The 14560-nt window shown below is 43.2% G+C and overlaps 1 protein-coding gene across 6 annotated transcripts in view; it reads left to right on the forward strand.

Annotated features, from left to right (window-relative positions):
- CHRDL1 (chordin like 1) overlaps positions 1-13830 on the forward strand; it is a 127469-nt gene extending 113639 nt beyond the window's left edge. For all 6 annotated transcript variants that reach the window (XM_081563752.1, XM_081563750.1, XM_081563753.1 and 3 more), the window contains 3 exons: positions 5225-5392; positions 7392-7481; positions 11496-13830. In XM_081563752.1, the coding sequence (XP_081419878.1) occupies positions 5225-5392; positions 7392-7481; positions 11496-11626 (389 nt within the window). In that variant the 3' untranslated portion in view covers positions 11627-13830. The remainder of the gene's footprint in view (positions 1-5224; positions 5393-7391; positions 7482-11495) is intronic.
- Positions 13831-14560: the final 730 nt, after the last annotated feature.

Genomic DNA, 14560 nt, shown 5'->3' on the forward strand with positions numbered 1-14560 from the left:
CTGTTTTTTCCAGGCCAGTAGAAGATGTGAAGTGTTTTTTTTTTTTTAAATAAAGGCAATCAATTAGTTAAATGATGGCTTTGACACACAAGCTAGAGAAAAATACAGTCCATAGTATTGGGGTTGACAGAGTACTGGATTGGTAATCAAGTATTCTGGCCCTGGCTCTGCCACTGGTTTCCTGTGTGACCTAGAATGAGTCACTTCACCTCTCTGAGCCTCAGTTTCTTTCTCTGTAAAATGAGAGAGTTAGAGTAGATTTCTTATGGCTTTTCCAGCTCTAACATTCTAGGACTGAATGAGTTAGTCACTTCCAGGCACATGAATTTATCATTTCTTAGGTTTACCTGCAAAGCATTATTGTAAACATAATTTAAAAAGAAAAAAGAACAAATGTTTTAAAATGTAGGCAAAGAGTTAAATCATTTATTCAATTTAGGCAATTCCTCATGAGTAGCAGGTAAACATGAACTTAGTCAAGGTATATGTGTATTTTGAGCATCTTCATGTAGGCCAGTGGTTCCCAAACTTCTCTGCATGTTGGAATCCCCCAGAGAGCTTCTAAAAATACCTATGTCTCATCCCCAGTGATCATGATTTAAGTCATTTGAGGTGTAGCCTGGGGTTTGGAATTTTATAAGACCCCCAGGCAATAGTAATTTGCAGACAACTTTGGGAACCACTGCTGGAGGCTCAGGTTGGTTTATGGTCTTGCTAATCAAAGTATGGTTTCTGGACCAGCAGTGCCTGGGAGCTAGTTAGAAAGACAGATTCTCAAGTCCCACCCCAGACCAACTGCATCAGAATCTGCATTTTAACAAGGTTGCTCAGGTGATTCCAATGCACATTAAAGTTTGAGAAGCACTGATTTATAGCACAAACAAAATCTTTCTTAAGGTAACAACCTTCATCTTGCAAAGTAAACAGGGGGCAACATGTGGGTAGGAAGGCCAGGAGCTATCTGATATGGAGTGGAGGATTGGGGCATTAAGGTTGATGATGAGAGATACTTAGTAGGGACAGGGAGAGAACACATTCTGCGGATATGAACATGGCGGCCACCCAGCCACAATGACCTTATAACTTCCAAGTTTACAATCTCACTGGAACCCCAAGCCTTTTAGTGTCACTTAGAAGTAGGTCCACCAACACAGTGTTCTCTCCTGTCAAGGGTCTAACACCTAGAATCATAAAAGTAATACAACAAGATAATTTCAGACACAAATTAATAGTTACCTAGACTACCCAGGTAAGTTAAACCCTCCCGCTATATAATATTCCAATTTGAATCTCACACCTTCAAACCAAATCCCATTTCTTTGTATGATTAGGATTGGATGGGAGTAGGTGATTCAAATAAGAGGGAAGGAATCAAAAGGGTGTGAGCACAGGACACAGAACAAGTGTTGCCTTTCAGATTAGTGGCATTTATTCAAATCTTTATGTTTATCTTTTTAAAAAAAATTATTCATTTTAATAGGAGGCTAATTACTTTACAATATTGTGGTTTTTGCCATACATCAACATGAATCAGCCATAGGTGTACATATGTCCCACCTTACACTCTTTGGCTAAGCAGTTCTACTAGAAATCCAAAGAAAATGATCAGAGACATACAGATATATACAAACAAGGGTTTTTACTGCAGTGCTATTTACCATAGTGAAATATCAGAAACAACCTGAAAGTCCACCAGTATGGAAATGGTTAAATAAATTACAGTATATCTGTACTATGGTGTATTATACAGCCATTAAAAACCACCATAGAACAAGATTTAATGGCACAGAAATATGCTTGCAGTACATCTATTAAGTACAAAGAACAAGCTACAAAACAATATGTAGTTATGATCCCACTACTTGTGTTTATGAACAGCATTGATAATATGCTTAGACCGAAAAAAAAAAAAAAAAAAAAACTGGAAGGACATATGGCAGAATGTAGCAGTGGCCATCTTAGGGTGACTGGATGATGGGTAATTTTTATTTTCTTCTTTTTGTCTATCTGCATTTTCTAAATTTTCGGCAGTAAATGTGTATGACTTTTATAACTAGAAAAAGAAATAAAAAGTAAATAAAATAAATAATAAATAAATAAAAGAAATGAAAAAAAAAAAAAAAACTGCTCTCAGAATCCCAGTTGGCAATATCGTAAAGAGTCTCATTGACTAAACCTATTTCTCTAGAAGAGTGGCTTTTCCCACTTTCCCACACTGCTCAGACATGTAGAGATGGCAGACTTACTGGGCAACATGGAGGAGAGAGTGTCTTGTCCCATTCTGTCACCTGCCCTCAGTGGGCCACACATGGGTGTCTGTGAATTATAAGTTTCCTCTGATAGTCATGTTTCCCTCCAAGAGTCGCTAGCCATGGAGGTGACTTCAGAGCCTCAAGGGGCATGCACTTGTTCATGCAGCATGTCATCTGGAAACACATATTCTGTGCCTACTGTGTGCAAGACACAGTTCCAGGCACTGAGAATAGGGAGATAAAGCAGACAGACACAGGCTACTTGCCAGCAATGCTCCTTACATCCTGGCAGGATAAGAAAGACAATGAGGTGGGGGGTCCAGGAAGGGGAACACATGTAAACCCATGGCTGATTCATGTCAATGTATGGCAAAAACTATTACAATATTGTAAAGTAATTAGCCCCCAACTAAAATAAATAAATTTATTAAAAAAAATAAAATAAATTAAAAAAATAAATGAATAAATAAATAAAAATAAAAAAAAGAAAGACAATGAACACAAAACAATAAGGTAAAGTACTGGGAAGAAAAAAAAAGAGATCAGGTGAATGGGATAGGCAGGGTGGAGCATTTTCAAAAGACTGGTAAGGGTTGGCTTCTATGAAGAATGATGTTGAGTAGATTCCCGAGTGATGTGAAGGGGTGAAAAAGGGAAGGTCATGACATCCTCGGCCTCTTAGAAAATGACACAGAACACAGAAGAAAAGGAATAAAGGAGTGAGCAGGGAAGAGATTAACAGAAGAAAGAAAAGGAACTTCAGTTATTCATGCTGAGAACGGAAAAGAGAGAAAATTTGCAAATGATTCAGCCAAAAATTTTCTTAAAACAAATGATTGCAGGGCCCTCCAGTAACAAAGCAAGGCCAAAATATAGGATGTGAGTTTCACCTCTCTCTCTTGTCTTTGCTCTGGTGGAGGCTGGCCTTGCTTCATGTATCAGTGGCCATCTTCGGAGTCGTGTTGGACTTCTACTGCCTGAAGTTTCCCCAACTCACTCTCAACCCCACCGTACCACCCCAATACCCGAAATTGCCATAATGACACATTCCTTTTGGGTTACAGAGGGAAAAGCTTAAGACTTCAAGCTTGTTTCTCAGGCAGGGATAATACTGATACATCTCCTGTGTCAGTCATCCCCACTTCTGTAAGGAATGGTTTCTCAGTTTCTTAGTTCTGGAGGGCTCAGGACATGAACATTCTCGTGGAAAGTGGTAATGGCCAGAAATGACTTCAGGCGTGTCATGCTTCCCCGGAAGGAAATGAAAGTAGGTGAACACGCAGTGATCAGGAAGCACCTTGAAGTGAAGGGTGTGGAATGAAGAGGTTGCCGAGCAGGTAGATCAAAAGACACACTCTGTTTATTTACTCTTAATATTTTCGCGTGCCAGCCTGGGTGAGTCACTAATGGATTTTGTTGTTTGTCAGTCCCTTGTAGTGAGTAAATCAAGCTCTTGGAAGGGAGGGGTGGTGGGACAGGCTGACTTTTCAGGACACGGGAGAAATTTTAGCATATTATAGGTACTTGCAGTCCCTTCATGGATTTTTTATGGCAGTTATAGCTATAGCTGGTGAGCAAGATTTAACACATGAACAGGCTCTCATTCTAAAGCTGGTAATTAATACACAGAGGTTCCTGTATACTCCGTGACCTCTTCCCTCCTCCACTCATTTGGAAAGTGCTAGCACACATCCCTTAATTACCTAGCATTTCACCAAAAAAGACCAGCCCACCAGGTAATTAAATTACTGAAAAGAAAGACAAAAGGAGAAAGCAAGCTTGACTCCAGGATAATCTGCAAATTGTGTAATACAACCTGGAATCATCCAGAGAAGACTAAGGTTTTGTCCTTATAGTGCCCAAAGGGTGGTGGGAATGGGAGAGGTAATCAGGTCAGCAAGAGACATGCAATAGCAATTTGATTACAAACTCTAGTCCAAATGTGTCTGATTGGGTAAGAGTGAATCCCCCTAATTAGAGTCATGGGTCCAAAGCACTCAACACCCAATGCTTTCATCAGATGTTCTTGCCGATGACTTCTGCACATATTCAGAATCTGTCAGGGTGTCCTCAGCTTTTCTTTGTCGTTCCTGATTTGAGTGTTGCGCTTTAAATACACAGCCAAAGAGGGTGCTCATTATGATGCCAGTAAGAACTTAACTCACTGATAACCAACCAAGGGCAACTTCTTTTGGTATGGGGCTGAGGAAAGAGGAGCATAGAGCAGGAGAAGTAAGGGGGCTGGTATCCCTATGCCTGGAAGCTGAAATCCAACAATTTAGTTTATACTTTAAATGATCCATAGTTGAGGGATTTGACCAACTTTTCTGTGTCTTCTAACCGTTCATTTGGCATAGTGTACATGTGACTAATCTGACATCTAGATTTTGGCACTGGTGTTGATCCAGTATTAGCATTCCCCTTGAAAACAAATCAAAGAGCATTCAGAAATGTCAGGCCAATTTGGATAGATCCTTTGGGCAAGTATATGCACATAAATGAGTGTCATAAATGTTTTCTAAGTATACCTAAATGACATCAGTGAAGTTAACCAAGGCCTTCCATCAGCCCATTCCTTGGGTCTCTGTTGGCAACACTGAGCTAGGCCAACCATGATCCTGACCCAGCATGGAAAATCCTCTGTTCCCTTAAGTGCCCAGCACCTTTGTATCTGGTCACATTCTTCCTCCTCGTGAAGCTCCACTTTTCAAGTGATGGTGGATCCATTGTAGGTTTGGGGCCAGTGTTCTGTCATCACATGGACTTAAAGGTCATGTGCTCCTTTGTGATCTGCTGACTGTTACAGGGGCAGTGAAATGTTGGTGGGATTTCTATCTCTGTAGGAATGTCCTTGTAGATTGTCTACTTTTGATGCTTGTGCAGCGCTGTGAATGCTGAGATTACATAAATGCAGAGGTTTGCTTTGACTTTTGGAAAACCATGAAAAATCTCTACTCGCTTCCTGATTCCAGAGGAACTTCCGGGCCAAAGCTTTGACAGCAAAGGCTACTTTTGTGGAGAAGAAACCATGCCCGTGTATGAGTCTGTGTTCATGGAGGATGGGGAGACCACCAGAAAAATAGCACTGGAAACAGAGAGACCACCTCAGGTAGAGGTCCATGTTTGGACCATTCGAAAGGGTGAGCCAGATGACATTAATCTCTTGTTATTTTTTTTGGTAAGGGGGACACAGGGAAGGAGGGGAAGAGTCACCTTCGTTTTGCTTCAACCTGTTCCCCTGTTTCGGTCAGAAGATTTCCCATTTGCTTAGAAATGAACACATGACTCACACAGTTGCTATTGTGGCCTTTAACTGTGACCTGGGCTAAAAAGTAAGTATTGACCATGGGGTTTGTTGTCTTTCTCACACAATCAAGGCTGGAGGAGTGGTTCTTAACCCCGGCTGTACATCAGACTCATCTGGGAAGGTTTTTGTATACCAAATGCCTGATCTTACCCACAGAGAGTCTGACTAATTGTCCAGGAGTGGGGCTTGGGCTTAAGGGTTTGTTCAGAAAGCTCCACAGGTGATTCTAGTGTACAGCCGGGATTGTAAACTTCCCAAATGTAGTCTACCATTGTTTCCAAGATGAAGCTCAACAAACATGAAAATGCATTCATTCAGTGCCAAGCAGAGTCTCGAATCATACTGGGACCTCTTGCCTGAAGAAAATTATAGTCTCGCTGGAGGGACAATCCCAGGCACGAGGTCCCATTCCTTTCCTGATTACTCACATTGACTACTCAAGCAAGCCATGTTCTGTTCATTGTGAACCTACATCTATTCAAATCATCCCATACTACAAGACTAAGGCTGATCTAGTCTGGTCAAGTTTTCAAGGAATCCAAGTGTAGAGGTGACATTTCAATTGGCAAATAATGCACATCCTTTTGCAACTGGATCCCACCTAAGGCTCGAGAGTGCTCAAACTTGAGTAAGTTTCGGCATCACACAAGGTGCTAGGGTGAGACACACCTACCTTGCCCCATCCAAGAAATGTGAGTGCAGTCAGCCAAGGGGAGTATCTAAACACTTATGTTTCTAACAAATAGCCAGGTGATGCTGCTACAGGCAGTACTTGGACCCATCCTTTGAGGAACAACTGCCCTAGTATTTGTGGACCTTTTTATGTCTCCCTTCTTTCTCAAAAGAACAGGAACTTCTCTCTACCCCTTTAAAAATATGCTAGAACACACATATAAGGCTCAGCAGTGTTTATTTTTGCTTTTGACCTAGGAATGTTGGTTTGCCATCTCTAACTCCTTAGCTCCTTAGTCACCAGGACTAAGCACCGTTCTGTTGGCTTCCCTACTGGCCCACAGAGGGGTGTGGATGCTTTTCAACTGGTTACTATGACCTCTAAATAACCTGTTGTACACAACACTGGGTCATCAAAGATCTGTGCATGCTGGACAGAGGAAAACCCAGGTTCCATGTCCGCTGCTCCCTGCAGACCTCTGGAGGATTATTTAAGTGGGCTGGTAACATTGCTCCTTAACTGCAAGGCAGTTTTCTATTGTTCACATATTATTCTGATGAAAGCTATTTGGGCAAGGTTGAGACTGTGGGAGCCCGGTTATTTTCCCTCTGCTCATTTTTATAAGGGGAAAGCGAAAGGAGCTGTGATTGTTTCCCAATGGAAAATATGCTTTCTGGGTAGTTTAGGAAGTGGGATGGCTTCTCCATTTACACAAATGACCCGTCTGCAAAGCCCGCTTCAAGTTCTCACTGCCGAGCCGGGGGGGGTGGGGGGGCAGCCCAGTGGCTTGGCAGAGACAGCCAACTCAGACTGGGGGCAAGGGCAGAATGTCTAATACTGCCTTTGGCTGCAGAAACTCCAACCAGCACCCATGCTTGATTCCCCGTGGCTTTTCCCAGGAATGGGTCCCACGGTCAGCAGCTCTGTCTCCCTTATCTCCATCCTCTGGAAAACCAGAGGGAAGGTCAGTGAGCCAAGAAGACAAAAATAGTCAATTATAACCCTCGAGCCATCCAAGTTCATGGTTAAGCACATTACACAGCCCAGCTCAAGATCCTAAGCCCCAGCAATGAGATGATATGCTTAGCTCAAGCAGAAAACAGCATTGCTGGTTCCAGATAGCACCTAACCACCTGCCTGATTTTTTGCTTGGCCCCAGGCATCCTCCAGCACTTCCATATTGAGAAGATCTCCAAGAGGATGTTTGAGGAACTCCATCACTTCAAGCTGGTGACCAGGACAACGCTGAGTAAGTGACAACTGTCTTCACTCCTCCTTGGAAAACACCATCTAGTTTTCCACGTCTTGTCTCCGCAACTGAAGTACCAGCTGTGTTCTCACTGAACAAGAGCAATGCTCCACATCAACTTTAGAGAGACTATTCTGTCTCCTCTGGGTGATGAAACCCAGAGTCTTAAGAGGTTCCGAAGTCTGGTCTGTCCAGATGTGGAGACCTCACATCTGGAAAGCCATGACCTCACTGGTGGGGCTGAGAGAGATAGAGAGAAGATGACTGCATATCGATTCTTGGGTTATCTCAAAGCTCTCTTTGACTCCTTGGAACTGCCCTGGGTGGTCATGTTCTTTAAAAGCACTCAAGCCTACTAGCGACTCTCCCACTTTCTACCCTAGGTGGAGCCTGGGACTAGATCCTGCTAGGCAGGAGGGTGGGAGGTGGGGGGAGGGGGTGAGAGGACTTCTAAAGGAATAAAAGGCACAGAATTTCTATCCACTGGGAATTCTAATGGGTGAGACAGAACATGAAAGTGCGTTCATTATGAATTAGTATACTTCTGAAGAGTTAAATACCTAAGTGCTCAGGGGAATCTGTGAAAAACAATGAGATGAGAGCCAGGTGGGCTTAGTCGGGGAGGAGGTGAGTTTTGAAAGAGAAGGGTGTGACTGGGCAACAGGTCAGGCAATCAGACCAGGGAGAGGGTACAGCCTAAGAGAAGACTCAGACAGGAGCAAACAAGAAATGTGGGTGTTGGTGACAAAGAATCACAAAGGCCACGTAGGTTGCACAGAAAGATGAGACAACTTGGAGGTAGGAACTAGAGGGCCTGGAAGAAGCCAGTGAGAAGTTGAGATAGCAGGCAAGGAGCATTGGTAGTTGCTGCAAACACACACAGTGTATCAACTGTATGAAGATGGTGCCTTGGAAAGATGTTTCTGGGCTCTCATATGCATTTATTAAGCATGTATGACTTTGAAAAGCCATATTCTAAAGAAGCCAGTTGTTGTTCCATCACTCAGTCATATCCGACTCTTCGTGAACCCATTGACTGCAGGACGCCAGACTTCCCTGTCTTTCCTAGCTCAGATTCATGGCCATTGAGTCAGTGATGCCCCAACAATCTCATCCTTTGTCACCCCCTTCTCCTGCCCTCAGTCTTTCCCAGCATCAGGGTCTTTTCCAGTGAGTCGGCTCTTCACATCAGGTGGCCAAAGGATTGGAGCTTCAGCTTCAGCATCAGTCCTTTCAATAAATATTCAGGATTGATTTCCTTTAGGATTGACTGGTTTTATCTCCTTAGAGTCCAAGGGACTGCCAAGAGTCTTTTCCAGCACCACAGTTCAAAAGCGTTCATTCTTCGATGCTCAGCCTTCTTTATGGTCCAACTCTCACATCCATACATGACTACTGGAAAAACCATAGCTTTGACTAGATGGATCTTTGTTGGCAAATTGATATATGCCACACTAAGAAGTTGTACTTGATCTCCAGACCAGAGAACCCCAGTGGAGGTTTTTAAGCAAGTGGATGATGCATTCATATCTGGTTTTTAGAAAGTGGTATTTGCTATATGGGGTGGAAAGTGGGTTTCTAGCGAGAGAGCTGGTGATCATCTGTAGGAAGCTGTTAGACTATATTAAGTCAGTTAGACAGGGGAGGAGGGGTCCCTTTGAGGGGCTGAAGTTACACTATCAAGATCAAGAGCAAAGAGAGAAATGAGTTTAGAATGACTCTAATATTAACAACTTTATAGATTGAGTGAAGAGTAATACCATTCACCAGTAGGAAACTGGAGAATGAGAATTGGTGAAAAAAATGATTTTTATTTGGAGCATGTTTTAAGTCCATCTGAGCAGAGTTATCCAGTAGACAGCTGGACATAGGATTGGTAAGGTCAAGTGTTGATTCTGCAGGAGATGGATAGACAACTAACTGGACAGTAGGAGATTCAAACGGAGTTGAAAGTTCCTGTGAGTCGAGAATAAAGGAGGCAGAGTCTAGAATCCCACGATCAATAATGTGACTTTGAAATTACCAATTAATTTCAGAGAACATATTTTTGTTCATACTGTGAGCTAGGCATTGTGCTAGGCACTGGGGCACTTGGAAGATGATTTAAACAAACTCTTCCCATCACAGTTAGGATTAGGGGTATATAATGGAGGTAGATGATGTGTTCCCCTGTGTGCAGTTGAAGGCGGTGGGTGATGAGATGATCCTGCAGAGTCACCTGGGGACAGAGAAGTGGAAGCCTGACCCTGTGTATAATGTGCCTGTCAGATCCTGGTGCATTGCAAGGCTTCCATGGAAGCTGCTTTCTTACATGACCCATCTCCCCTTTCCCATCAAATCTGAGAGACTAGGGAGAAGTGAAGAATCCAAGTGAGAGAGGAGCAGCAAAATGGGAGGCTATAAGGAAGGGGGGACATGATCTCCTGTGGTGAGAGAAAGAAAAGAGGTTCAGCGTCAGTTCTGCATTAAGACAAGCTTGCTGACCTTGGATAAGAGGTTCTCCAAGTGGCAACATTATGGGGATGAAAGGAAGACTGAAGAGGGTATGCAGGTGGGCATTTTGTTAGGAAGCCTATTTGGCAGAGCAGGATGATAGCAGGGGAAGGAAGATCATGCCACAGAGGGACCAGAAAAGTTAGAAAAGGGATGGTTCAGAGACATCCGGTGGTTTCCAGTGCTCAGCACAGGGTATACTCTCAAAACCGCTTGCTCATTTAGCATGGCTAGCGGGAGGGTAGTGAAGTTGGTAGGGACACATTGGAAATGTGGACAGTTCTGCGGGAGAGGGGAAGAAAACAGGGACTGGAAGGGGACAGGAATAGGGATGACAGGAAACATAAGGGATGCAGTTGCATTCGCTCAGAGCAGAGAGGGGTCCCCTGGTGGATGTGATTCTGGAACTCTCTGCAGAGCCATAGGAGCAGGGGAGGCTTGCTAAGGGAGGGGTGAGGCCAGCATGTGGGCATAAGACAAAGCAGAGAGGAGAGTTGTTTTTTTTTTTTTTTTTTTTGGTGTATACTAATCAAGTTTAATGACAAGTTAATTTAAAAAAAAAGATTGACTCAGTCTAAAATATATCAATAGATGAAGCAAGCACTATTTTACCAGTTCTTTGTGAAGGGCCTTCAAGTTTTTACTTGGAAGAAAATTGCTTTACAATGTTGTGATGGTTTCTGCCATACAACAATGCAAATCAGTCGTAATTATACATGTCTCCTCCCTCTTGAGCTTCCCTCCTTTCCCCCGCTCCCACCCCCCTAGGTCATCACAGAGCACCAGGATGGGCTCCCTGTTATATAGCAACTTCTCACCAGCTAATCTATTTTACACATCGTAGTGTATATATGTCAATGCTACTTTCTCCATTTGTCCCACTCTCTCTTTCTGTCACTGTGTCTACAAGTCCGTTCCGTCTGCATCTCCATTCCTTCCCTGCAAATAGGTTCATCAGTACCACCTTTCTAGATTATATATATATACGTTAATATACGATATTTGTTTTTCTCTTTCTGACTTACGTCACTTTGTATAACAGGCTCTAGGTTCATCCACTTCACTGGAACTGAGAGGGGAGAGTTTTTGACAAAGGGTGGCAGGAATAAAAAAATAAGCAGTAAACAATCAAGTAACCCACACTAATATTCAGGCCTCAGGTACAGGTCCCCAAAGTGCCTTATTTGACCTGCTGCCACCGAAGAGCTAACAACCTGATAGTGAAGCAAGTCCTAAATGCTAACTAAGTAGACTGTAAAAATCCCAAGAATAACACTAGGTTTTACTCTTGGGATTCTGATAAATGCTGCGTATTGAAATGAAGACCCTGTGACCCATGTTCCATATCTGTCCCCAGGAAAGAGTTTCAGGGACTGTTTTGCTGAAAGTTCATGACACCTGTCTTCGAGCTCCCCTGGAGGATCCATGAGGGTGCAGGGAAGGCTTGGGTGTGTCAGTTCTGCTCCTCATTGGCTCTGCCCTCCTCTCACATCTCTGGGCCACTTTGTGTTTGCCTTTTAGGCCAGTGGAAGATCTTCACTGAAGGAGAAGCCCAGATCAGCCAGATGTGTTCAAGTCGTGTATGCCGAACAGAGCTTGAAGATTTGGTCAAAGTTTTGTACCTGGAAAGGTCTGAAAAGGGCCACTGTTAGACAAGACAGACAGTATTGGATAGAGGAAAGCAAGAAAACTCAAGCTGCAGCTGGACTGCAGGCTTACTTTGCTTAAGTCAACAGTGTCCTAAAAACCCAAACTCAAATGCAGTCAATTATTCACGCCGTGCACAGCATAACTTGCTCCTTTATTGGAGTGGTATGTCAGCCCTTAAACATCTCCTCCAAAGAAACTAGAAGAGTTTTGAATTCTCTGTGGGAGGAAGAGGGCTAGGATGCCACAACACTGCTCTAGTGTCTGGGAGAATCACATTTCTTTACAGGTTAAAGAGTAAACAAAACTCCTGGGTTTCTATCTAGAAAGTTATTCCAGTGAAAGAAAGAGAAGGGAATTGCTTAGTAGGAGTTCTTTAGTACAGAGAAAATATTAGTATGAAATTCTTCTCTTTAAAACTTAGAATGTCTTGTGTTTAAAAAAACATTCCATATATTCACACACACACAGGTACATATACACATGCACGTGCGCACACACCCACACTGAACTACAGCCTTCATTCTGAGGCAAGACTAGTGTAGACTCTCACCTTCTTTCCCTTGCCTGACTCGCAAATAACTTGGAGGCAGTTGGCACCCAGGAGGATAAATAAGAAGTTTTGAGCAGAAAGCTCTGCCCTTGGGTCTATGACGTGATTGTTGATGGCACCGATTCTGGGAAAGAATAAGAACACCATTTCATGGCTGCCTTCACTTTGAGGTGGAAAAGAACTTTTACCTTATGTCACCACTTCTCTTTTCTTCCTAAACCTCCATAAAGAAGTTAGAATTGAGTAAAACTTTTAGAAACTGAGTCTACATAAAAGAAAATAATTATTTAAGAAAAGAGTTGCTAAAAGTCGGCAAGGTCAGCCATGTGTTTTCAAGTCAACAAAACTCACCAATTAACAGCTCAATCCTCACTTATTGTCCTGAAGTCATAGTTCTCTAGTCCAAAAATTTTGGTTAAATGATGAAATTCCAGAAGCTTCTTAAAAGGGCAGTTTCTCTTCTCCAATTACAGGACTTGGTTTTTACTTGGCAAAGGGACTCCGTCCTCCCAAGCTTCAGTTAAGAGAATTATCGCTTACTGGGGGAAAAGGGGGTTCTGATAACAATCCTTATCCTAAGCCTTCCTACCATTCTCCTCTCATGCACCAAGCATGAATCTGAATCATAGATCCTGGTGAGGGCTGCTCCAAAAATGTCTCTTTGCAGCCTAATACCAGAGCCCAAGTGATCCATTCTGAGGGAAAATTATAAATTCTGAGGGAAAACTATAAATTCTCCACAGCAGGAATCTCAAACCTGCCCTCTAGATTTATCTCCTCAAGGAGTGCCTGGGTGAACTCTAGTAAATACTTAAATATTAAGGACCAAGAAATCCCATTTTTTCTACTCTGTGACCATAGGTAAGATGAACATTTTTTTGTTATTTGACACCAATAGGGAAAAATGTAAAAGGTCCAGTCTTTATGGCAACCTGGCATAAAGGAGTCTGTTCTCATCAAAGAGACACAGAGGCCTGGTGGCCAGGCCTTCAGGGGACCAGCCTCTCAGACACATTGTTCTCAAGGAGGGGAGGGGAAGGAAGGAGAACATCCAGAGTATTAGTGGTGGGGGTGGGGGCTTGAACGTTAAGCAGCTGCTGTCTCCCACCCAGAGGTGGCAGTATTTCCATAGCATGGAAACAAGTCATGGGATCCTGAGGCAAAGTGGTGATTCCCCTTCTGATGACTCAGCCCCAAAACCTTCCCACCCAGGTGTTCTCTGAAAGCTCAACCTGAAGGGAACACCCAGGGAGCTTCCCTAGATAGACTCTTGCCCTCAGGTGCCAGGACGCACCTTGGCCAGGCGCGGTGTGAAGCAGGAGCTGGGGTGCTGGGTGAGGCCAACGGAGAAACCCTCCAATGTTCAGTGTTGCAGAGAGAGAGAAGAGGCTGAGCCGCCTGTACTTAGTAGAGAGGAATGGATGTGGTTCTTCTTGTGTATTTATTTGTACCATAAACACTTGGAACAAGCAAAGCCCATAAGTACCACTTAGCAGCTGTAGCCATTTTCTAGTTAACTCATGTAAACAAGTAAGAATAACATAACAGTATTACCCTTTCACTCTTCTCACAGGACATGTACCTAAATAGGGTACTTATTTATGTAGTCACTGTATTTCTGGATTTTTAAATTAATAAAAAGTTCACTTGGAAAAATCCTGTGCAGGAATGTCATGTGAGTGATTGACTCTGGGCAGCACAGACCTTGGGCTGGGTAACCAGTGATGGGAGGGCCGGGCTTTTGCATACTCAGCCTGACACCCCTCTCACACTACAGCCTCGTGGTTAGGAGTGAGAACTTTGCAATCAGATGACCTGGGTTTTTAATCCCAGTTCCACACTTAGCAGCTGTGTCAGTCACCCCAGCTAGAAAGTGGGGATGATAGTGGTACCGTCAACCTTTGCCTGCAATCTTGCAGTGAAATTTAATTCCGTCAGTTCATGTTAGGTGATTAAACTAGTGTCTAGTGCATAGTGAGCATTTACTTATGGCCATGAATGTTCAAAAATGGCATGGCACTGAAAATGGCCATTGATCTATGGCTTATATTTAGGCCAAGACATTTAAGAGCCTGGGGACTGAAGGCCATTGACATGGGTTTCAAGAGGGCCTCAATTTTGGTCTGCTGCTCAGTGGCAAATTTGCATAGGGAACAAAGTAAAAGTATTGTCACATATCTCAATCCAGACTAAAGTGCCTCAAACTCTTAATACTGGCTAAATTAGTGCTATCACAGAAGTCAAGATACAAGAGATCTGCAATGTCAAATTATGTAAGGTCAGAAAAGGAGACTGTGCTTAGTTGCTCAGTCCTCTCCGACTCTTTGCAACTCTTTGGGCTGTAGCCTACCAGGCTCCTCTGTCCTTGAAATTTTCCAGGCAAGGA

The sequence above is a fragment of the Giraffa tippelskirchi genome, chromosome X (assembly GCF_054371585.1).
Source record: "Giraffa tippelskirchi isolate mGirTip1 chromosome X, T2T-mGirTip1v1.2.pri, whole genome shotgun sequence".
Lineage (NCBI taxonomy): Eukaryota > Metazoa > Chordata > Mammalia > Artiodactyla > Giraffidae > Giraffa > Giraffa tippelskirchi.